Source organism: Scyliorhinus torazame, chromosome 6 (assembly GCF_047496885.1).
Source record: "Scyliorhinus torazame isolate Kashiwa2021f chromosome 6, sScyTor2.1, whole genome shotgun sequence".
In the NCBI taxonomy this organism is placed as follows: Eukaryota; Metazoa; Chordata; class Chondrichthyes; order Carcharhiniformes; family Scyliorhinidae; genus Scyliorhinus; species Scyliorhinus torazame.
The window spans coordinates 184,324,316-184,349,998 of record NC_092712.1 but is presented as its reverse complement, the minus strand read 5'-3'; the positions used below and the strand labels follow the sequence as shown (position 1 = coordinate 184,349,998).

The 25,683-nt window shown below is 50.2% G+C and overlaps 1 protein-coding gene across 6 annotated transcripts in view; it reads left to right on the top strand.

Moving 5' to 3' along the window:
- The first annotated feature begins 9,780 nt into the window (after window positions 1-9,780).
- crppa (CDP-L-ribitol pyrophosphorylase A) overlaps window positions 9,781-25,683 on the top strand; it is a 599,604-nt gene continuing 583,701 nt past the window's right edge. For all 6 annotated transcript variants that reach the window (XM_072509159.1, XM_072509161.1, XM_072509158.1 and 3 more), the window contains exon 1: window positions 9,781-10,152. In XM_072509159.1, coding sequence (XP_072365260.1) covers window positions 9,947-10,152 — 206 coding nt within the window. In that variant the 5' untranslated portion in view covers window positions 9,781-9,946. The remainder of the gene's footprint in view (window positions 10,153-25,683) is intronic.

The window sequence follows — 25,683 nt, the reverse complement described above, 5'->3', positions numbered from 1 at the left end:
AATGTCCCTTCTAACATGTGGTGCCCAGAATTATACACAATGCTCTCATTGAGGCCAAAACAATGTTTAACAAAGATTCATCATAACTTTGTTTTTGTACTGCATGTTCTTATTTATAAAGTCCAGGATTCTGTATGCTGCTTAAACAATGTCATACCCTCTAAATTGCATTTCAGCCTTTAATTCATTCAATATGTTATTCTTTGTGCAGTACTACATAAAACTCAAACGTGAGCAAGAGAACTTAAGTGGGTCTTCTGCCCTGACGTGGTCTTCCTCTATGTCAACAGTTCTGACATACTTGTTCTAACTACTTTATTTATTTAAGCAGTTCCTTCATCTGGAGTATCTCTATCATTTTATTCTATAATCTAACCATTATCAGTATGGCCTAATGTATGCTAGAGGAACATGTAGGGTTGCGAGGCATCTTTTGGAAAATGCTTCAAGACCAATAATGAAGCTACGTAACCATGAAAGAGAGAAACATAGCAAGAGTGGAAGATAAAGCAGGAGACAAAACTCATATACGTTCGCAATTATGTTTAATACTTCACACAATTATCTCGCAGTCGGCCAGTTAGCCCTCTTGTGCCAGTTCTTTGAAAGAGGCAGCCAATTAGTCCCAGATCTCTGCTCTTCTCCAGTGTTTCAAATTTCTCCCATTCAAATATATACACAATCCATTCTTTAAAAAATTACAATGAAAACTGCTTCCACCAATTTTTCAGGCAATACCTTCAAGATCATAGAGACCAAAGCAGTGGATCAAATGAGAAGGGATTTTTGTAGATGGGACATGCTCCCACTGACGCTGGCGGCGAGGGTTCAGACGGTGAAGATGACTGCCCTTCCGAGACTGCTTTTCTATTTTCAGTGTCTCCCGATTTTTGTCCCAAAGGCTTTTTTTGGAAGTATGAATGTGGCGATATCAAGATTTCTTTGGGCGGGTAAAACCCTGAGAGTAAAGAGGACACTCCTGGAACAGGCCTGCGGGGAAGGGGGATTGGCTCTCCCAAGCTTTATTAACTATTACTGGGCTGCCAACATATCAATGGTCAGGAAGTGGGTAGTGGGGGAGGGGTCGGTCTGGGAGCAGATGGAGGCAGCATCCTGCAAAGGTACGAGTCTGGAGGCTTTGCTGCGGCGCCCCTGCTGTTCACGCTGGCTCGGTACTTCACAAGACCTCCACAAGGGTGGCAGCCCTAAGGGTGTGGGGGTAATGGTGACAATCACCGGTTTGTCCCGGGGGGGCTGGATGGGGGCTTTAAGGTATGGCAGCGGGCAGGGATTGAGAGGTTTGGGGATCTATTCATCCAGGAGGGCTTCCCAACCTTGGAGACATTAGAGGAGTTTGATTTGCTGGGTGGGAACGGGTTTCGATACCTTCAAATGCGGGACTTTGTACGGAGACAGGTTCCAACTTTCCTCGCCTCCTCCTGAGGGGACTACAGGATAAAGTGCTGTCAAAAACAGGGGTTGGAGGTGGGAAGGTTTCGGACATATACAGGGAATTGTTAGAGTGGGAAGGGGCCCCGATCAGAGAGATGAAGAGGAAGTGGGAAGAGGAGCTAGGAGTGGAGCTGGAAACTGCACTGTGGGAAAAAGCCTTGAAAAGGGTAAATGCATCCTCGTCCTGTGCTAGACTTAGTTTGATTCAGTTCAAGGTAGTCCACAGGACCCACATGACGGTAGCTCCGATGAGTAGATTCTTCGAGGAGATGGAGGACAGATCTGGGCAGTGTGGGGGTAGCCCAGCCAACCATGTTCATACGTTTTGGGCATGTCCGAAACTGAGGGAATTCTGGTGGGCATTTGCAGATGTTATGTCAGAAGTCCTGGAAGATAGGGTAACTCTGACTCCAGAATTAGCCATATTTGGGGTGTCGGAAGATCCGGGGGCAAAGGGGCGGAGGGAGGCCGATATTCTGGCCTTCTCCTCCCTGGTGACCCGGAGACGCATCTTGCTGAGATGGAGGGACTCGGAGTCCCGGAATCAGGAGTGTGGGTCAGCGATATGGTAGAGTTTCTCAGTCTGGAGAAAATCAAGTTTGCTTCAAGAGGATCAATACTGGGATTCGCCTGGAGTTGGCGGCCGTTCATCGATTTCTTGAACAAAAACTGGACGTCAGCAGTAAGGGGGGAAAGGGAAAAAGTGGGGGGGGGGGGAGGAAAATAGGAGGCATGGTAATGTTAAATAAGGACAGGTAATACGGGTAATTGAGGATAGGGCGGGAGAAGTGGTGTACGTGGTCTATTGTTTGTTGTTATTTTAGGGGGTATTTTGTGCGTCGACCCGCGCGATTGTTTTAGAAATGTCAATATATTAAATTTGAAAATTACAAATGCTTCAATAAAATATTTTCTAAAAAAAAAGATCATAGACAGCAAGAAAATCGCAGCAGGTCTGGCAGCATCCCTACGGAGAGAAAATATAGATTATGGGCGCAATTTACCAGCCGCATTCTGCCAGAATCGGGATGGAACGTGGCCGGTAGATCCCGGGAGAGAACGATTCCCAGGATTCCCGACAGTCATTATACCTCGCGAGATTGAATGGGATCTCATGAGACAATACGATCAGGGTCCCGCCCATCAGACCTGCAGAGTTAAGTGAGATGAGAAGTTCACTTAACTCTGTAGATGCCAGACCCCAGGCGGAACCGGGGACAAAACCAGGGACCATATGAAACTGCACTCGGTGGGTCGCCCAGGCGATCGGAAGCTGGTATCTGGGCCACCCAGGCATCTTAGCACTGCTAGTGCCACCCTGGCAGTGCCTATATTCACTACTCTCAATGCAGCCTCGACATTGGCAAGACTAATCACATTCACTTAGCCCGCAAGCATGACCCCAACCTTCCTGTTGCTTTCCATTTCAACTCAGTATCTTTCTCTCATGTCCACCCTTGGCCTGTTGCAATGCGCCAGTGAAACCCAATGCAAACTGGAGGAGCGGCACCTCACCTTCCGAATAAGCACATTACAGCCCTCAGGACTGAACATGGAGTTCAGCAACGTCGACTGTGATCTTTTGCCTCCATTTTTTCCTTTTGTTTAATATATCCCAATTTTACTTTGCAAAATCCTTTCTCCCCCAGCAGGCCATTTATGTTTTTCTTATCTTTTGCTGCATCTTTGTTGTAATCTCTCCTTGCTCCCAATAATCACAATTCCACCCCCTCTTATATAACGATGTGGAGATGCCGGTGTTGGACTGGGTTGATTCACCTGAGGAAGGAGCAGTGCTCTGAAAGCTAGTGATTCAAAACAAACCTGTTGGACTTGAACCTGGTGTTGTAAGACTTCTTACTCTTATATAATGACATTTTCTTCTGAAAAAAATCACCTGGACTCAGAACCTTAACTCTTTTCTTTCCCTACAGATACTGCCAAGCTGCTGAGTTTCTCCCGCTTTCTCTTTTTTTCGTCCAAGATTACGTTATCTGCAGTATTTTGCTTTTTTACCATTTTATATCATGGGCGTCATTCTCCGACCCCCCAGCGGGTCGGAGAATGGCCGTTGGCCGCCGTGAATCCCGCCCCCGCCGGTTGCCGAAGTCTCCGAAGGGAGAAAAGTCGGCGGGGCGTTAATGGCGCCGCTGACGTCGGAGAATGGCACGGGTCTGCGCAAGGCAGCCGATTTTCGGCCTGCCGATATTCTCCCTTCCGGATGGGCCGAAGTCCCGTCGACGTGATGACCGTTCACGTCGACATAAATCAAACCTCCTTTTCATCGGCGTGAACATGTGCTCCAGGTTCACGCCGACCAGCGTGGAGGTGAGTGACGGCCTGGGGGGTTGGCCGCTTGGCAGGCGATGGCGTGGCCGCAGTCTGAATGTGTGGGGAGAGGTGTGTCACGGGTTGTGTGTGTGTGTGCGGCGGGGGGGAGGGGGTGGTTAGAGTGGGCTGGGCTCCGGAGGAGTGCCGGGAGGGGGGTCCGTGCCGGGGAGGAGGTTGGGGTCCGGGCCGGGGAGGAGGTTGGGGTCCGTGCCGGGGAGGGGGATGGGGGGTCTGTGCCGGGGAGGAGGATGGGAGGTTGGGGTCCGTGCCGGGGAGGGGGATGGAGGGGGGTCCGTGCCGGGGAGGGGGATGGGGGGTCTGTGCCGGGGAGGAGGTTGGGGTCCGTGCCGGGGAGGGGGATGGGGGGTCCGTGCCGGGGAGGAGGATGGGGGGATCCGTGCCGGGGAGGGGGATGGGGGGTCCGTGCCGGGGAGGAGAATGGGGGGTCCGTGCCGGGGAGGGGGATGGGGGGTCCGTGCCAGGGATGGGGGGGTTCCGTGCCGGGGAGGAGGTTGGGGTCCGTGCCGGGGGGGAGGTTGGGGTCCGTGCTGGGGAAGGGGATGGGGGGGTTCGTGCCGGGGAGGGGGATGGGGGGGTCTGTGCCGGGGAGGAGGATGGGAGGTTGGGGTCCGTGCCGGGGAGGGGGATGGGGGGTCCGTGCCGGGGAGGGGGATGGAGGGGGGTCCGTGCCGGGGAGGGGGATGGGGGGTCTGTGCCGGGGAGGAGGTTGGGGTCCGTGCCGGGGAGGGGGATGGGAGGTCCGTGCCGGGGAGGAGGATGGGGGGATCCGTGCCTGGGAGGGGGATGGGGGGTCCGTGCCAGGGAGGAGAATGGGGGGTCCGTGCCGGGGAGGGGGATGGGGGGTCCGTGCCAGGGATGGGGGGGTTCCGTGCCGGGGAGGAGGTTGGGGTCCGTGCCGGGGAGGAGGTTGGGGTCCGTGCTGGGGAAGGGGATGGGGGGGTCCGTGCCGGGGAGGGGGATGGGGGGGTCTGTGCCGGGGAGGAGGATGGGAGGTTGGGGTCCGTGCCGGGGAGGAGGTTGGGGGGCAAGTGAGTTGGTCCACCTGGCCAGGTGCCAGCCTCCAACAGTTGGACCCATGCGGTCCATGCCACCTGGCTGGGGGGGAAGGAGGGGATATGGGCAATGATGACATGTCGTCGTTCCCCCCCCCACCAGGCCGTCATGTTTTCGATCATCCAGCGATGTTGGCCGCCGTGGCGGCAGCCGCTAATGTCCATGGGGCTGGATGAGGAGGAGGAGGAGCGTGCCAGAGAGACGGCGCAGCCTGCCGCAGAGGGACAGGCGGCAGCCGCCCAGGCTGGAGGGACACCTGACCGACAGGACGAGGAGGGGGAGGAGGACGTCGCGGCCCCACGGCAACAGAGGCACCCGAGGGCGCCCAGTGTGTACCGGCCCCAGCAGTCATACCAGGACCTCACGGACCGGGAATGCAGGAGGAGACTCCGGATGAGGCGGGAAACCGTGGCACACATCTGCCACCTGCTGGCACACCTGTCACCGCGTGGCTCTGGCGGGGGACACCCTCTCCCCGTGTCCGTCAAGGTTACGGTGGCCCTGAACTTTTATGCAACGGGGTCATTCCAGGCACCGAGTGGGGACCTGTCCGGCATATCGCAGACATTGGTGCATCCGGGCAGTGACAGATGCCCTTTATGCCATGGCGCACCGCTACATCCGCTTCCCTGTGGACCGGGCCAGCCAAGATGCCCGGGCCGTGGGTTTCTCTGCCGTGGCCAGATTCCCCATGGTCCAGGGCGCGATCGATGGGATGCACATCGCCGTGCGGCCACCTGCAGATAACAGGGCCGTGTTCACCAATAGGAAGGGGACCTATTCGATGAACATACAGGTGGTCTGCGACCACCGCATGATGATCCTGCACGTCTGCGCCCGTTTCCCAGGCAGTGTACACGACTCATACGTGTTGTCGCGGTCATCCATCCCCGGCATGTACGAGGGACGCCATCCCCGGCTGAGGGGCTGGTTGCTGGGCGACAGGGGCTACCCATTGCGATCGTGGCTGATGACGCCTGTACGGAGGCCACTCAATGAGGCGGAGAACCGCTACAGTGATGCCCATGTAGCGACAAGGGGAGTGATAGAGAGGTGCTTTGGCGTACTGAAGATGCGTTTCAGGTGCCTGGACCTCTCTGGGGGCGCCCTCCAGTATCGGTCAGATAGGGTCGGCCGCATCATTGTGGTGTGCTGCGTCCTGCACAACATAGCCCAGCAGAGGGGCGATGTGCCGCAGGCAGAGGAGGGCGGAGTCGAGGAGGAGCAGGAAGAGGCGCAGTCCTCCCCAGATGAGGGGGATGGGGGCAATGGTCAGGGCAGACGGGCTAGACACAGGCGGGTGGCTGTCCACCGTTACCGGCTGGCCCAGCGGGCACGGGACAGACTGATAGCCGCCCGCTTCACTGACTAGATGGGCGTGGGAATCGGGTAGTATGGCCACAGACCACCCACACCCCCCACCCATCCAGCACCCTCACCCCCCTCCCCAACCCCACCCACCCCACCCGCATGCACACCACCCCCCCCCCCATTGCCGATCCACCTGCGGCACAACGGCTGGGCTCACACAGTTGCGGGTGGACGCGTGTCTATTGCAGGCCATGGAGGATGATGACAACCCGCCCTGCGGTGAGCTCCTGGCTCCACATCGTTGGACTATGTCTGACCCATGGCCACAGTACCACCATCCACCCGGACCATCCCTGCATGCGGCTGTGACACTGCAGCGCACGGTCCCGTCCTCTGCCCGGGGGGTGTTGATGGCGGCCCAGGGGGAAGGGGGCAGACTCACCTGGGGCTGAGGTAAGACCACCCCTCACACACACACTTGCGCTCAATGTACATGACACCCCCGCACGCTTTGGACAGAGCACAAAGGCAGCTTCTGTAGGTGTAACATTGACTTTAATAACCAAACGAGTTCATGCACGTGCCCTAGCCCCTAAAACTCATCTGTGCCCTGCACCCGTGCCAACTTACTCAGTGTCTAATTGTTTGGCCTTACGGGTCCTTTGACTACGTCTACGTGGTTCCCCAGACGGTACAGCAGAACTGGAGGTGGACTCCTGCCCTCTGACACTGGATCCCTTTGGCGGCCGTTTCCTGGGGCGTCCTGGCCTAGATGGACCAGGCTGCGGCCCGGGCGACTGGGATGGCGAGCTGCCAGCTTGTCCTGCCCGTTGCCCGCCTGATGCACCTGGGACGGAAGGGGGGGTGGGGGGTCCGAGGTGTCGCGGTATTCCGGGACCTCCCCTACAGGGGGAGCCGGGACGGACCACACCACCTCCTCCTCCCTCGGGGTGCCCGATGGCCCCCAGGCCTCTACATGGGTGGGGGATGCGAACGGACTGGCCATCCGACGCCCCCCCGACATCTGGCGCTGCCAGTCCTGGAGGCCCGTGCTGGTATCGACAGGGGTCTGCAGGTTTGCAGCCATGGAGCCCAGGGGGTTGGCAAACCCTATCTGTGACAGTGCGACGCCGGCTCGCACATGGCCACTGGCGCCGATGCCCTCAGCGATGGCCTGCAGAGACTGGGCCATGGCCTGCAGAGACTGGGCTATGGACTGCTGAGACTGGGCCATGGCGTTGAGCGCCTCTGCCATCTGGCGCTGGCTCATGGCCTCCTGTGAGAGGGCAGCCATGTCCTGGGCCACAGACGCCGCCTGCACGGAAAGCCCCAGGCCTCGCAAACCGTTCCCCATGTCAGAGACCGTCGCACCCATTGCCTCCACCGCGGACGCCACCCGTGTGGTGTCGGCCTGGGTGGCATGCATGACCGGCACCACTTCCAGCTCCTGGACGCGGGTGGACTCCTCCACCTGCGACTGCAGCCGCCGCAAGCCGGCCGTCACCCTCTTCGCTCGTCTCCGGGTCGGTGGTTGCATCGGATCTATGGGTGGGTGTGGTAACTCCAGGAACCCGGGATCCATCTGGGCGGCAGATGTTCGCTTGGGCTGGGCTGCCCTCCGACCGCCCGGCCCCTCTGCTGCTCCTACCTCCACCTGCTGTACCGGGACGACTGTGTTGTGCGCACCAGTGAGTGTACCAGACGCCTCATCACTAAAGTGCCCAACCGAAGTGAGTGTTTCTGCGATGGTGGAGGGTGTTGGTGACAGCAGTGGCGTTGTGTCGTGCTCTTCGTCCCACTCTGAGTCCATGGCACTTGGGGGTGGGGATTCGTCTCCACCCATCCACTCTGAGTCACTGTCCGGTATTTCGTCTTCCTGGGTAGTGCTGTCCCAGGTAGTGCTGTCCTGGGCAGTGCTGTCCTGGGCAGTGCTGTCCTGGGTAGTGGTGTCCTGGCTCGGATGTGACGGGGGCCTGTGGCTGCCCCCCTAGTCGCTGGGTGGCACACGCCTGCCTCGTCGCTCCCGCACGTGACGGGGGTGTCGTCTCCCTGTTGCTCCAGGTCTCTCCGTCTCCCGTGGTGTGCGAGGGGCATCCTGCGGGTATCGCATGCCGGAGGATCCGGGTCTCTCCGTCTCCCGTGGCCTACGAGGGGCATCCTGCGGGCATCGCATGCTGTAGGGTCATGGTCTCTCCGTCTCCCGTGGCCTCCGAGGGGCATCCTGCGGGTGTCGCATGCCGGAGGGTCCGGGTCTCTCCGTCTCCCGTGGCCTCCGAGGGGCATCCTGCGGGCGTCGCATGCTGGAGGGTGCGGGTCTCTCCGTCTCCTGTGGTCTCCGAGGGCCATCCTGCGGGCGGTCTGCATCTGCGGGGATGGGTGCCTGGACGTTTGGTCCTGCGATACACAATGAAGCATGCATGGTTAGACATCAGGCAGTGATCAGGTGATACGGGGGAGGGGGATATAGGGGAGGGGGGATATGGGGACGGGCTGTTGATGGCTCACTTGCTCGTGGGGCCCCGACCTCTGCATCAGCAACCTCCCGGTCCTCAGGTCCGCCAGCCAGTTCCAGGGCCCTTTCCTCGTGTACGGTCAGTGGCCTCTCATCAGCGGGGCCTCCTCCAGTCCTCACATGCTCCCTATTGTTGTGTGCGCGCTTCTCCTGTGGCGGGGGTGGGGGCGGTGGGGGTGGTGGCAGGGGTAAAAGGCAACAGTGTTAGGCAGGTGTATGAATGCACGCCATCGGTTGCGCGTGCATTGTAGAGGTTAAGGTTAGGGCTGGATTCACTTGGGGATATGGGGGAGGGGGATATGGGGGGGGGGTTATGGGGGAGGGGGGATATGGGGAGGCTCACCCTGCCTGCTCTGACGAGGTCACCTTCTTGTGGCACTGGGTGCCTGTCCGTGGTGTCAGGGCCGCAGCGGTGACGACCTCTGCCACCTCCCTCCACAGATGCCGGCTGTGGCGTGGGGCAACTCTGCGGCCGTGCCCGGGATACAGGGCGTCCCTCCTCTGCTCCACTGCGTCCAGGAGCGCCTCCACATCCCGTGACTCGAACCTCGGGGCTGAGCGGCGGCCAGCCATCCAGTCGGGTGTTCTGGTCGGGTGGGGGGGGAGCAGCGCGGCCTTATGAGCCGTCACGCCGTGTATGACGCTGCACGGCGTGAACCACGTGCGCAAGCGCGGATCCCGTCACGTCGCTGCTAGCCCATTTCGGGCCGGAGACTTTTGACCCATTTTTCCGACGTGACGCAAGTCGGATTTGCGCCGTTTTTTGCGCCAATCGGCGGACTTTGCGCCGATAACGGAGAATTTCGCCCCATAAGTTCTTTTCAGCAATGCAAAGAAAGCAATTCATATACACGTGCGTATTAAAAATCAGAAGTTGCATGGTCCTGAATGAGGTTCAGCTGGAAGGTCTCCAGAAGTGGATAAAAACAAATTACTGCTGGAATCTGAAAAAACAGGAAATACTGGACAATCTCAGCAGGTCTGACAGCATCTGTGGAGAAGGGAGCTAACGTATAGATCGCTGTTGCCTTGTATCCCGATGGAATCAGCTCCAAATCCCTAACCTGTGCGCGTCTATCAACACCACCCCCCCCCCCCCCCCCTCCGCCTCCAGTTTGAGTCCACCCTCGAAGAGGCGCCAAACCAGTTTTGAAGGCTGCCACAAGACAGGTTGCAAAGCTTTGCTGTGGGTTCTGGTAACAAGGCCACTGTACCATTTTACAGGGCGTTTTTTGTGTGTTTAAAAAAAAAATTGCTTTCATTTTGATGGCGGAGGCAGCGAGGGATAATTTGCAGCCGAATCGGCCTTTGCTTTGCAAGCAGGCCGCTGGGAACCGGACGCTCGATTTCTCGGTGGCAGCGGTGCTGCCGGCGGGCGGGAGCGGGGAGAGAATGGGATCGGCGACTCCGAAGCAATTCTGCCAACTCCTGCAGAGGCCGCTCATCAGCATTACTCTGGAGAGATTCGAGAGGTGAGCGAGTTAGAACGCTGCCCGGAGATCACACGACGTTCCACTCGCTGCTGACGTCACAATACCTCCGGCCATCTGTGAATGGAAACCTGTGAATGGAAACAATTTACATTTCTATAGCACCTTTCACCTCCCCCCCTCCCCCCTTTCCCGGCGTCCCAAAACATTACACAGATATTCAAAGAATTTTGCAGCACAGTTGCAGCTGCCGTACAGCTCGACTCATACTGAATCTATCGGAGTTTCAGTTGCTCGGGCATTGCCAGCTCTGGTTGGACATATTTCTGGAGGTGTCACCACATTACTTGTGTCATCCACCTCTAGGTTCTTGCCATTAGCCTGAAAGGCAATCAGAAACCAAGCAGGCGCCCCATTATCTGATTAGATGATTCTTGACCACATGTCTAACATTTTTATAACAAAACTGTTAAAAGAAAATCAAAACATAATTTATAACGCTTGATGATTTATTCCCAGGGATACTCACAGCAGTGACCTGGAAATTAATAATAATAATAACCTTTTTATTGTCACAAGTATGAAGTTACTGTGAAAAGCCCCTAGTCTCCTCATTCCGACGCCTGAATTGTTAGTTCTTAGTGATCCAGGAATGGCAGTTCTATGTTAGATTGTATTGTATAATACTTACAGCTATTCAGCCCTAACAAGCTAATGTGGATATTTACGTTCCACATGAACTTCTTTTCACCCTATTCAGATATCCTTCTGTGGCTTTCTCCCTCATGTATTTATCCAGCTTCCCCTTAAATGCATCAATGATCATGTGGCATTTTCACCCCAAGAGAACACGTGATGACTGATGGCGGCATGAGAACTGTTGCCATGACTTCTACAAATACTATTGCATTTACCTTGTAAAGGTTGGGTTCCCAGTAGTTGAATATCTTTGTTGATGGTTTTGTAGCCGTTGTGTGAGCAGTTCCAAAAACCAGGCAGCCACTGAGAGTAAGGGAAAGGGAAATCTAAGATGGGGATTGGGGGTGGGGGGCGGGAGGTGGAGGGAGAGAGAGAAGGAAACCAAAGGTGGAGAAGCAAGATGTAGAGGGAAACTCCGGTTAGGAGAAACTTCAACTCAATCAGTAACTAATGGTAACTCACTGAAATTGCACTGCTAATAGTTTACTGGTAACACTCAGAATCCCATTCTGACCAACATTAACTCACTGATAGATGATATGTAACTGGCATTAATAAGGTGTAATGCCCTGAAATGTGACCTGTAACTCAAAATAAGCCTACAAGCAGCTAAACTTCACCATGGAACCATAGCCAGAAGTTTCATAAACTGCACTGCAGGCCTGCCAGTTAATTCACTTTCAATAGGCCTATCACCGTAAACTCTTCTTGTATTCAGATTGTGTGTGAAGATGGCAACTCTGAACTGGAAACTCACTTGGAGCTGAACTGTAATTGAGATTCTGTGTATTTCAACTGGCCATTAGGGGCCAACCTGATATAACCAAGAAATTACACAAAGGACTGTAGACTCTTTTTGGATTTGTATTTGTTTATTGTCACGTGTACCGAGGTACAGTGGAAAGTTTTTTTTGCGAGCAGCTCAACAGATCATTAAGTACATAGAAAGAAAAGGGAATAAAAGAAAATACATAATAGGGCAACACAAGGTATACAATGTAACTGCATAAGCACTGGCATCGGATGAAGCATACAGGGGTGTAGTGTTCATGAGGTCAGCCCATAAAAGGGTCTGGTAACAGCGGGGAAGAAGCTGTTTTTGAGTCTGTTCGTGCATGTTCTCAGATTTCTGTATCTCTTGCTCTTTTGAGTCACCTCTCACAGGGATATCGCCCTAAACTTAGTCCAGCACCAAAAATTCTAAACCACTCCCAGGACTCAGTCTGAAGAAAGGAGATATTGCTTAGAATAAAGAAATTACAGCACAGGAGGAAACTATTTGACTTGTATATCCCATTCCTCCTGTGTTTTTTAACGGCCCTCTTAGAACACAGAAAATAGAACATACAGTGCAGAAGGATGCCATTCGGCCCATCAAGTCTGTACTGACCCACTTAAGACCTCACTTCCACTCTATCCTCGTAACCCAATAACCCCGCCTAATCTTTTTTGGACACTAAGGGCAATTTAGCATGGCGAATCCAACCAACCTGCACGTCTTTGGACTGTGGGAGGAAACCGGAGCTCCCGGAGGAAACCCACGCAGACACAGGCAGACTAAATATGTCAGCCAGCACAGACTGATAGGGGAACAGATCTTGCAGCGAGTTAAGTCATGGGTAGCAGAGGTTTTGATGACCTCGAGTTTACGGGGGGGATAGAATGTGGGAGGTCAGTCAGGAGTGTATCAGAGTCATCGGGTTCGGGGGTAATGAGAGCATAAACAAGAATTTCAGCAGCAGGTGAGCTGGGACAGGGCAATGTTGGGTGATACTATGGAGTCTTAGTAATGGAACAAATATGAGATTGGAAACTTATCATGGGATCAGATATGATATTAAAGTTGCAAAAAGACTGTCTTAATCTCAGATTGTTGCTAGGGAGAGATGAAATCAGTGGCTGGAGAACAGAGTTTGGAGCAAGAATCGAAAACAACGGCTTAATTCAGTCTTTCTAATATTTAATTGGAGGAAATTTCTGCTCATCCAGTACTGGATGTTGGATTAACAGCCTGATAATTTAGGAACAGTGGATGAGGCAAGACAGATGAAGGTTCACAAGAATGGAATGAAGGGCTTGTCGTTTGAGGAACGATTGACGTCTCTGGGTCTGTATTCGTTGGAGTTTGGAAGGATGAAGGGGGATCTTATTGAAACTTACAGGATATTGCGAGGCCTGGATAGAGTGGACGTGGAGAGGATGTTTCCACTTGTAGGAAAAACTAGAACCAGAGTGCACAATCTCAGACTAAAGGGATGATCCTTTAAAACAGAGATGAGGAGGAATTTCTTCAGCCAGAGCGTGGTAAATCTGTGGAACTCTTTACTGCAGAAGGCTGTGGAGGCCAAATCACTGAGTGTCTTTAGAGATAGATAGATAGGTTCTTGATTCATAAGGGGATTAGGGGTTATGGGGAGAAGGCAGGAGAATGGGGGTGAGAAAATATCAGCCATGATTGAATGGCGGAGCAGACTCGATGGGCCGAGTGGCCTAATTCTGCTCCTATGTCTTATGGTCTTATGTAGACAGGGCTGGGTGTTGTTAGCATACATATGAAAATCAATGCTGCGCCTTCAGATGATGCCACTGAGAGGCAGCATGTAGATGAGAAATAGGAGTAGAAAATGCAAGTCCAAACAAAATAAATATCATAATTTATTGGTCTACATGGATAAATGTCTCACGGTAATTATGATTTTGAAAGAAGAATGTTTGATTTGTATAGAAAGAAAAGGAAGTATTTAATATAGTGCGTTTTATGACATCCGGCCTTCTCAAAGTACTTTACAGCTAAAGAGGTATTTTTGACGTGTGGTCCTTCTTATAATGTAGGATAATCTTATGGACTAGTGAAATAATGGCTGAATTCAACCTTTGATACATATGGCATGCAAGCTAAGATTAAATGAAAGATTTAAATGAAATGAAAGTTGATGGAAGGACCCAACTTCATCAATGACCATCCTTCCATCAAAAGATCTGAAGTGCGAATGTTCACTATGTTCAGCCTCATTCACGACTCTTCAGATACTGAAGCAGCCCATATTGTTATACTGTTATAATGCAGTAAGACCTGGAGATAGTTCCAGGATTTTAACCCGGCAACAGTGAAGGAATGACAATATATTTCCAAGACAGGATGATGAATGGCTTGGAGGGAACCTCCAGGTTGTGGTGTTTGCTGCCCTTGTCCAACAAGAGAGAATTTCACCATCGCCCCATGACATTCAATGGCATTATTCTATTATCAACATCCTGGAAGTTACAATCTATAAGGCACACTTGCCTGGAGAGTGCAGGTCCAACAGCACTCAAGAAGCTTCACACAATCCAGGACAAAGCTTGATTGGGATCTCATCCACAAACATTCACTCCCTCCAGTTCCCCAAAATACGGAGGTTGTGGGTAAGTTGCCAAATAGGCCTCCCACCCTTAGACCTATTGCGGTCTTTAACTGTCCAATTAACTAGCAATTAAGGACTTCAATCCACCTCCTTGGCAGTTGATATATTTTACGTGCGACCCCTCCAAAAACACACCCAAGCAGGGGACGTAAAATCCAGACCACAATGTATTGAATAAAACTTACAGCACAGAGACAGGTATTTGGCTCAGCTGGTGTCTTAACAGTGTTCATACTTCACATGAGTATCCTTGGAATACCCCGCACGGGGCCCACAGGGTAGGAATGCTTGTCTTCCCCATACTCCTTGTGGAGTATGTGATCTCCCGCTAGGGGTGGGGTATCTCAATTACCGAGAGCAGTGTTTTTCAAACTTTTTTTCCTGGGACCCACATTTACCAACCAACCGACCTTCGTGACCCATGCCCACCGACCTTTGCGACCCACGCCGGCTGACCTTCGTGACCCATTCCACAGAACCTCGTAGCACACCATTTTTGCTTACCTTTAATGCAACAGATGAGCATGCTTGGTCCTCACAATCTCACTTGCTTTTGTCATTCAATGTTACATTTTTGCTAAGGACTTCAGCTGATGATTTAAGTTCTCGCTACGTCCTTTGAAAAAAAATCAAGAGGTTTGTCCTCGAACGCACCATGCTTAATCTTCAAATGTTTTGAAGTTTTGAGGGTTTTAAACTCTCGTTTGCCAGTACTTCCCTGTACATAGCACACATGGGCTTTGCATTGGCACAATTATTAAAGCCATACCTCAAGAAATCATCTTTATACGGTTTTGTTCCTGATTTCAGCTTCTTAATGGGTTGTTCTTCAGGGGCCCTGGAGCTCATACCAGCACTGCTGTTGGCTCTCCTGAAAAGCTCTCTCCAACAGATTCAGTTGTGAGACCCTGGCCTGTTTGCATCCCTGGTCCTCTCTTCCTTATGATAAAATGATCCATCTTTAGTTCTTCACACAGTCCTGTTGCTTGCTTGCTGGCAGCTACAAAATTGAGAAATTGCTCCTCCCTGATTTCATGCTCAAAGCATGGATCCTGTGACATCAGTCGAGCGTGTGACCTGCTCTCTGCCACCGCTTCTGGAGGGAAGAATACCGTGTTAAAAAATAACTTTGGTCCTGGGACAGCGTGATGACGTCTGGGCTTTGGGCCTGCGCACTGCCGGATCCATCTGAGGGCGTAGGCATGTGTGAGGGAGCCGGCATTCTCAACCTAAAAGCTGGTAACGGCTGTTGGGAGCTTCACATGCGATTGGGAACGCTGCAACCCATCGCTCCTTGACCCTCCTGACACCCACCCGTGACCCACCTGTGGATCACTACCCTGAGTTTGAAAAACCTTGACCTAGAGCATATAAGGTCGGCCAATAAGACACCGACCAGAGAAGTACCTGACAGGGGTCTACCGGGAAGTGTAACTGCACTGTTTGTGAATAAAGCTTTGTTCTTACTTTTACTCGGTTTGGACTCCCGTGTCCTTATTAAGCCCTTCCAATGTAAATTACTTCCCAGCCCCATCCCCATAGCTGTTTGCCCTTCTCCCTTATCAAACTTCACCGTAGATATGCCAGTGTAATTTATATCAACTACTCCACACCTCCCGACTTTCACCCGTACCAGCCTCCCCGAACAGGCGCCGGAATGTGGCGACTAGGGGCTTTTCACAGTAACTTCATTTGAAGCCTACTTGTGACAATAAGTGATTTTCATTTCATTTCATTATTCCCATTTTTTATTGAAAAGAAAGTCACCAAATTCTCTATGTGATCTGTTTTTGGTTATCTTAATATTTCTTATTCTCGATTCTGTGATTACTGCAGCTGGTACTGACAATGTTCTTGAACCCATGCAGCTATTACTAAATAATGCAATGGGACATTGTCCACAATTGCACAAATTGCCAAAAAACAGGTTCTAATGAAACTGTTGGGAATTCTTCACCAGTTATTACCAATAAAGTTATATTCCCAGCATCTAATTTGCAACAAAAAAATGTTCAAAGTAATTTCAGTTTATCCCAATGTATATTTAACACACTTAACTGTGTAGCACACTCCAATTGTTGTGGCCCAATGCTTTGCGCATTTTATTGATAGATGCCTATCCTCCTTGAATTTTTGTCAACTTTTATCTGTTATTTACTGAAACTCAGCACATACCTTTTTTGCTTCCTTGGTGGTTTTTTATTTGTCTTCAGGATATAAATGCGTGTCTATACACCTTTTTAAGGCTCCTTTTCATTTACCTATTTTGGCATTAATTTCAACGTACATTCATTCAGCAGTTTTCATTCAACTGGGCCCTGACCTATATTTTTGTATCTGCCTGGAATTATTGAATCAGCCTGGGCTTGTTAATTTACTGTTGAGACTTACTCAGGGAGCATTTTGTCAGACTTAAGTATTGGAGTCAGACTTAAGTATTGGAGTCCAGGCTTGTTGTGCCTGTGAGGACAGACAGGGCCATGGATTAACATCACATTGCTACACTGGAATGTCAGCACAGATTATGCATCCACATCTGTGGAGTTTCTGCTTGAAACTTGCTTTCTGACTCAAAAGTAAAACTCCCAACGACTGAGCAAATCTCAAAAACCTTTGAGATTTTTGCAGATGGGGAAAGTAAATCCGTAAAATTACTTCATATGTAATTATGAAAATACTACAAGGGGTCACAGTGCCAAATCAGCGAACAGTAAATTTAGGATGGATAACGGATTCCTTTTACATGCCAAGAGTGAGAGTGATCAATATATTTAATGAAATGCAGGTTAGTGTCATTGATGCAAAAGCATTAAGATCAACGAAGAAGCAATTGTATGCTGCAATGGAATAACTTTATGGTCTTTTTGAATAGACTGAACTAAAAATCCTGTAACGTTACAAGTGATCAAAAGAGTTGGCACAAGGTCACCTGTAACGAGAAATGGAACTGGTTCACACTTAATCTACAGCAAATATTGTAGCGAGATAGTAAGTCAGCTGACCAAACAAATTAGCGAAGTATCAATATCAGAAACTGCAAGCACTTGACACCTCTTGTGTAAGAAGCATTGTACAATTGAGGAAGAGATCAGAGAGCCTGAGCCGTCAATCAGGTAATGTTGTCTCTGGGGCTCCAATGGGGTTATAATAATAATAAATGCTTATTGTCACAAGTATGTTTCAATGAAATTACTGTGAAAAGCCCCTAGTCGCCACATTCTGCCGTCTGTACGGAGAGGCCAGTATGGGAATTGAACCCGCGCTGCTGGCCTTGTTCTGCATTACAAGCCAGCTATTTAGCCCACTGTGCTAAACCAGCCCCAGGTTTTGACCTCTAAGCCAAGAATTCACAATGTGAGGCATGGCTGCGAACCCTGCAATTCATTAGACTATTGAACCAACTGAGCCCGAGGGCAAACATTGCTTGATGGACAGCTCTGGCTCTTGGACCTACATTTCTTTACTCAAGATAGGGGATTCAGGTGCTTGCAGTTTCTGCTGCTAATACCTTGACAATTGTAGTAAAAATTAGTTTTGTTAAGAAAGTGGAAAGTTATCAATGAATTACTTTTTAAAAAGCTTTTATGGACATCCTATAGTCATTTTTAAAAATTCATTTCACGGGATGAGGGTATCGCCGGCTAAATCAGCACCGTTATTATCCATCCCTATCTGCTCTTGAGAAGTTGGTGGTGAGCTGCCTTCTTGAACCGTTGAGATCCTGAGGTATAGGTACACCCACAGCCCTGTTAGGGAGGGAGATCCAGGATTTTAATCCAGCGACAGTGAAGGAAAGGCAATATATTTCAAAATCAGGATGGTGAGTAGCTTGGAGGAGAACTTCCAAGTGGTGTTGTTCCCAGATATCTGCTGCTCTTGCCCGTCTAGATGGTAGTGGTCGTGTGTTTGTAAGGTGCTACTTAAGGAACCTTGGTGCGATTCTGCAATGCATCTTGTAGATGGTACACGTGGCTGTCATTGTTCGTCAGTGAATATTTGCGGAAGGGATAGCAGTCAAGTGGGCTGCTTTGTCCTGGGTGGTGTAGAGGTTCTTGAGTGTTATTGGAGCTGTATTCAACCAGGCAGGTGGATAGCATTCCATCACACTCCTGACTTGTGCCTTCTAGATGGTGAACAGGCTTTGAGGAGTCAGTATGTTAGTTACTCATCCTTTGACCTTCTCTCTTGGCACAGTATTTATATTGCTACTCCATTTCAGCTTCTGGTCAATGGTAACCCCAGGATATTGATGGTGGGGGATTCAGTGATGGTAATGCCATTGAATGTCAAGGGGTGATGGTTAGATCATTTCTTGTTGGAGATAGTCATTGCCAAAATGTTGCTGAACATTGTGCAGTCATCTGCAAACATCTCCACTTCTGACCTTATGATGGAAGGAAGATCATTAATGAAGCAAATGAAGATGGTTGGGCCGAGGACACTCCTCTGAGGAACTCTTGCAGTGATGTCCTGGAGCTGAGATTATTGACCTCCAAATACCACAACCATCTTCCTTTGTGCCAGATATGACTCCAACCAGCAGAGAGTTTTTCCTCTAATTCCCATTGGCTCCAGTTTAGCGAGTGGGGCATATGCCGAGTCATGAGGTTGCAGATAGTGGTTGAATACAATCCTGCTGCTGCTGATGGCCCGCAGTGTCGAATGGATGCCCAGTCTGGAGTTGCTAGATCTGTTCGAAGTCTGTCCCATTTAGCACAGTGGTAATGCCACACAACACAATGGACGAGACCGTCAATGTGACGACGAGATTTTGTCTGCACAAGGACTGTGTGATAGGACTACCCATACTGTCATGGACAGATGTGTCTGCAGCAGGCAGATTGGTGAAGACAAAGTCAAGTATTGTTGGTTCTCTCAACACCTACTGCAGTCCCAGTCTAGCAGCTATGTCCTTTAGGACCCGGCCAGTTTGGTCTGTGGTGGTACTACCAAGCCAGTCTTGGTGATGGACATTGAAGTCCCCACCCAGAGCATATTCTGCGCCCTTGCCACCCGTAGCGCTTCCTCCAAGTGGTGTTCAATATGCAGGAGTACTGATTCATCAGCTGATGGTGGCCGGTACGTAATCAGTAGGAGGTTTCCTTGCCCATGTTTAACCTGAAGCCTCCATGGGGTCCTGAGTCAATGGAATAGAATAGAATAGAATTTACAGTGCAGAAGGAGGCCATTCGGCCCATCGCGTCTGCATCGGCCCATGGAAAGAGCACCCTACCTCCACCCCATCCGCATAACTCAGTAACCCCACATGAGCTTTTTGGACATTAAGGGCAATTTAGCATGACCAACCCACCTAACCTGCATATCTTTGGACTGTGGGAGGAAACTGGAGTACCTGGAGTAAACCCATGCAGACATAGGCAGACTCCACACAGACAGTGACCCAAGCCAGGAATCGAACCTGGGACCCTGGAACTGTGAAGCAACAGTGCTAACCACTGTGCTACTGTGCCGCCCACTAATGTTGAGGACTTCCAGGGAAATTCCCTCCAGACTGTATACCACTGTGCCACCACCTCTGCTGGGTCTGTGCTGCCGGTGAGACTGTGAGTATGACTCTGTCAAGCTGTTGCTTGACTAGTCTGTGAGACAGCTCTCCCAACTTTGGCACAAGCCCCAGATATTAGTGAGGAGGACTTTGCAGGGTTGGCAGGGCTGGGTTTGCCGTTGTCGTTTCCGAGGGCATCACTTGTAGGCCAAACCAGGTAAGGATGGTAGATTTCCTTCCCAAAAGACATTAGTGAACCAGATGGGGTTTTACAATAATCGACAATGGTTTCATGGTCATCATTAGACTTTTAATTCCAGATATTTTTATTGAGTTTAAATTCCATCTCGAAACCGTGGTCGGATCCCCAGATCATTATCCTGGCTCTCTGGATTACTAGTCCAGTGACATAGAACATTACAGCGCAGTACAGGCCCTTCGGCCCTCGATGTTGCGCCAACCTGTGAAACCACTCTAAAGCCCATCTACACTATTCCCTTATCGTCCATATGTCTATCCAATGACCATTTGAATGCCCCTAGTGTTGGCGAGTCCACTACTGTTGCAGGCAGGGCATTCCACGCCCTAACTACTCTCTGAGTAAAGAACCTACCTCTGACATCTGTCCTATATCTATCTCCCCTCAATTTAAAGCTATGTCCCCTCGTGCTAGACATCACCATCCAAGGAAAAAGGCTCTCACTGTCCACCCTATCCAATCCTCTGATCTTCTTGTATGCCTCAATTAAGTCACCTCTTAACCTTCTTCTCTCTAACGAAAACAGCCTCAAGTCCCTCAGCCTTTCCTCATAAGATCTTCCCTCCATACCAGGCAACATTCTGGTAAATCTCCTCTGCAGCCTTTCCAATGCTTCCACATCCTTCCTACAATGCGGCGACCAGAATTGCATGCAATACTCCAAATGCGGCCGCACCAGAGTTTTGTACAGCTGCAACATGAACTCATGGCTCCGAAACTCAATCCCTCTACCAATAAAAGCTAACACACCGTACGCCTTCTTAACAACCCTCTCAACCTGGGTGGCAACTTTCAGGGATCTATGTACATGGACACCGAGATCTCTCTGCTCATCCACACTGCCAAGAATCTTACCATTAGCCCAGTACTCTGTCTTCCTGTTATTCCTTCCAAAATGAATCACCTCACACTTTTCTGCATTAAACTCCATTTGCCACCACTCAGCGGAGCACTGCAGCTTATCTATGTCCCTCTGTAACTTGTCACATCCTTCTGCACTGTCCACAACTCCACCGACTTTGGTGTCATCTGCAAATTTACTCACCCATCCTTCTACGCCCTCCTCCAGGTCATTTATAAAAATGACAAACAGCAGTGGCTCCAAAACAGATCCTTGTGGTACACCACTAGTAACTGGACTCCAGTCTGAACATTTCCCATCAACCACCACCCTTTGTCTTCTTCCAGCTAGCCAATTTCTGATCCAAACTGCTAAATCACCCTGAATCCCATGCCTCCGTATTTTCTGTAGTAGCCTACCGTGGGGAACCTTATCAAACGCTTTACTGAAATCCATATACAATAGCACTTCTGAACCCATGACCCCTACCATCCAAAAGAACAAGGACATCACGTGCATGGGAATACCATCACCTGTGTTTCCCTCAAAGTCACCAACAATGCTCACTTGGAAGCATGTCGCCATTCCTTCACTGTCACTGGATCCAAATTTTGGAATTGCCTCTCTAATAGCATTGTGCAAGTATCTACAGCACATGGACGACAGAGGTTCAAGAAGATAGTTCACCACCACCTTCTCAAGGCCAATTAGGGAATCGTAATAAATGCTGGCCATGACAGCAACTTCTCACGTTCCATGAATCAACTAAAAAGTTATAATGCTGAAGTAAACCTACTGACAACTGCTTCTCTTGTTGTTCAAGGTGTATATGGCAATAAAAAAATTATATAATCAATAAAGTAACACAAACCACCCACCATAATGTTCCAGTTTGAATGGATAACAGGCACCAAATGTCTAAAACTTGGTAACATTCTTTCCTTTTACATCACAGAGCATTATTGCAGATTACACACATTCTTCAACTAGTAAATTCCATACCATATCAATTAGGATTTAACTTGTCTGATTTCAATTTCCTTTCCAGCACTGCTACTAACCAACATTAATAATAAAAAATACTGCCACTTATAAATCACTTCAAACAAGACAATCACAATGTATTACAAAAAAAGTTATGAATGCTTTTCTTCTATGAAATACAGAAATTTTAGAGTTTTTAATCTTGTGGTTCATGGGACATTCTGTATGATGGGTTTGGAGGTTAACTGAAATACTCAAAACACTGGATTGCACGCCTTTTTCAATATTTAAAATCTCGTTCCTAAAACACAGTATCATGTATATGCTTCAGGTGGAGTGTAAACGTTAAATCATCCAGTATCATCCATCTCGGCCTCTCTTCTTGATAGCGGTGGAGTCAATCGAATTGGCTAAAGACTGTTTTGCTGAGGATCTATGGAGGAGGCCGAGATGGATCATCCACTCGGCACTTCTGGCTGAAAGTTTTTGCAAATGCTTCAACCTTATTTTTTGCACTGATGTGCTGGGCTCTTCCATCATTGAGAATGAGAATACTTGTGGAGCCTCCTCCACCAGTGAGCTGTTTAATGGTCCACCATTCACGACTGGATGTGACAGGACTGCAGAGCTTAGATCTGATCTGTGATTGTGGGATCGCTTAGCTCTGTCTATTACATGCTGCTTATGTTGTTTGACATGCAAGTAGTCCTGTCATTAAGGGTGGCACGATGGCACAATGGTTAGCAATGCTGCCAGGGTCACAGGATAAAATTTGGCCTCAGATGACTGTCTGTGTGGAGAGTTTGCACTTTCTCCCCATGTCTGCGTGGGTTTCCTCCGGGTACTCCGATTTCCTCCCACAGTCTAAAGAAGTGCATGTTAGTTTGACTGACCATGATAAATTGCCCCTTAGTGTCCAAAGATATGCAGGTTAGATGGGGTTACGGGGATCAGGCCGGGGAGTGGGTCTAGGTAGGGTGCTCTTTCAGAGGGTCGGTGCAGACGTCACCAGGTTGACAACTCATTTTTAGGTATGCCTGATGTTGATCGGGGCAAGCCCCCCTGCACTCTTCAGTGAACCAGGGCTGAACCCGTGGCTTGGTGGTAATGGCAGAGGGGGATAGGCCAGGAAATAAGGTGACAGATTATGGTTGAATACAATTCTTCTGCTGTTGATGGGCCAGAGTACTTCATGGATGCCCAGTCTTGAGTTGCTAGGTCTGCTTGAAGTCTAATCCCCTTTAGCACATTGGTAGTGCCACACAACATGATGGAGGGAATCCTTATTTTAAAGATGAGACTTTGTCTCCAGAAGGACTGTGTGCTGGGCACTCTTACTGAGTAATGGACAGATGCATCTGTGGCAGGCTGGCGAGGATGAGGTCAAGTATGTTTTTCTCTTGTTGGTTCCCTCACCACCTGTTGCAGTCCCAGATTAGCAGCTGTGTCCTTTAGAACTCGGCCATCTCAGTCTGTGGTGGTACTACCGAACAACTCTTGGTGATGGACATTGAATTCCCCCACCCAGATTACATTCTGCACCGATACGGTTCATTGGTTCCATATAATGAATTTGTGGACATGGAAGTACCATACCTTAGCATCAGGGGCATGAGGGGTCATAGGGGGTAGATAGGGAGCATTCCCTAACATTGTGGGCATGAGAGACCATGGGTGGGGGGTGGCATAACTTAGCAGAGGGTCACGAGGAAGACCTTTTGAAATTACATTTCTAAAGATTTCCATATGCAGACTATGGTCCATGACACCTCTGAGGTCCTGTGAACTCCATCTCTGAAATACTAGCCTGACTCCATAAAAATTGCAGAGTGGTAGAATGTGCCTATGCCCACAATGCAGCCGACCATATCAGTTCAGGGTGCGGGCTTGTGAACTGAACAAGCCTACACCCTTAAAAGCTCTACTGAAATTCAGAAACCCTGGGAATGGGGTTGTTGCTAACTTTGGCTGTGTTTCTTAATTTGGCTCTGTTTAATTACATTTGCTCAAGAGTCGCCAGGTATCTTTCGAAACCGCCACAAGGTTCAGAACCGAATACTGATCAATGACTCGATACACCAGTTAGTAAGTTCAAAAGCAATGCTCGTTTATTTACACACAGTCAAATCTACTCAGGCATAAACTCTACAAACTAAACTACCACTATTACTAAAGCCTATACTTAGCTTCGGGTGCCCACTCAGTCAGAGGAACAATGGCCGTTGCTCGATTCTGAGGCTGCTGGGTTGAGCTGTTTACAGGGTAGCAACTAGGAGCGTCTATCTCATAGCGTGCATTGACTTGGAACTTACTTGGTCTGGTGCAGCTGCTAGGCTGGTCTCTCTCTTCACTGAGAGCCAAAGCCAAAGTAGAAAAATTCTGCCTTGGGGAATATCTTTTCTACTAAAAAGGGCTTTGCGTCCTTTTGGGCGGGCCTTGAACATGGCCTCAATTAATTGGGTCTTTCCCAATCAGTCGTATCGATCTTCCTCCAATAGAGGGGTGGTTCTCTGATCGCTGGGCGTGTCCTAGTGACCGTTGGTCTGCTTTGTTTTAGTCTCTTCTGGCGCCGGGGTGTCTGCCTTAACATTGTGTATCTAAATGTTTCCCTTTTGTCCCCGGAGAAGGCTCATTAGTATGTAGATTGCTTAGCAGTTTCTGTCCTGTCTGAGAGCTTAAGGGTCTAATCAATAGACAGACCTTGCTCCTGCTCGTTTCTTAGTATTGTCCAATTTCCCTGCATTCTTTGCAAGTGTCCATTTTGTAATCGGTGTCATGATATTCAGGTGAACATCACAGCACATACATACACACATAATGATGGACAGATCAACGGACCAATCAACACACACAACACGACAGCCAATCACGGACAAGAGCATACACAGTACAAAGCAGGGAACACAACACTTCCTGGGCACTCGAGCAGGAGAGAGCTCAGGGCACAGACCTCATTGCCAGCCACTCAGAGGTTCACCATGCGCTGAATACTTGTTTATAGTTCAATGAAATAAAACTGCGTTGTACCATACGCAACCGTGTTGGTTTGTCTGTGTGTCAGAGTACCCAACACTTCATGATACCAGGAGTGAATTGACACCTATCCACAAATCTGCCATCCTGCGCCATGGACACTGTCAACACACCGCAGCCACTGCAAGTCGCTGGGAACCTCGGCGTAAATTGGAAGCTATTCAAGCAGCGCTTCCAGCTCTTTCTGGAAGCCAACGAAAGAGGGAGCGCCTCGGACACCAGAAAGATCGCCATCCTCCTCACCACCGCAGGGCAGCACGCCATCCATATCTACAACTCCCTGGTGTTCGCGGAAGGTGAGGGCAAATCCAAATACGAGACTGTCCTTCTCAAGCTCGACCAACATTTCAACGTCGAGGTCAACGAGAGCTTCGAGAGATATGTCTTCCAGCAGCGCCTGCAAGGTAAGGATGAGCTCTTTCAGTCATTCCTTACCCATCTCCGCATCCTCGCGCAGTCCTGCGGTTACGACACCACCTCGGACTCCATGATTCGGGACCAGATCGTTTTTGGGATCACCTCGGGCACCCGACGCCAGCAGCTTTTAAAAATACAAGACCTCACCTTAGCCTCCGCAATCGAAGCCTGTGTCCTGCACGAAAACGCGACTAGCCGCTATGCACAATTCCAGGCGACCGAATCGGCGCGGCGGGGGTCCTACGCGGCTGGATCGGTGAGCCAGGTGCCCTACGAGGCCGAATGGGTCCAGGCGATCAAGTTCCTCCCGGCCCGCGGCCCGGACGACGTCGGCCATTTCGCGCGCTTTTCGAGGCCTCCCGCGCTTGTGTGCGCCAAAACCTACGGCAACACTGAGGGACGTGATGCGCAGGCGCGCCCGATGCAAGAC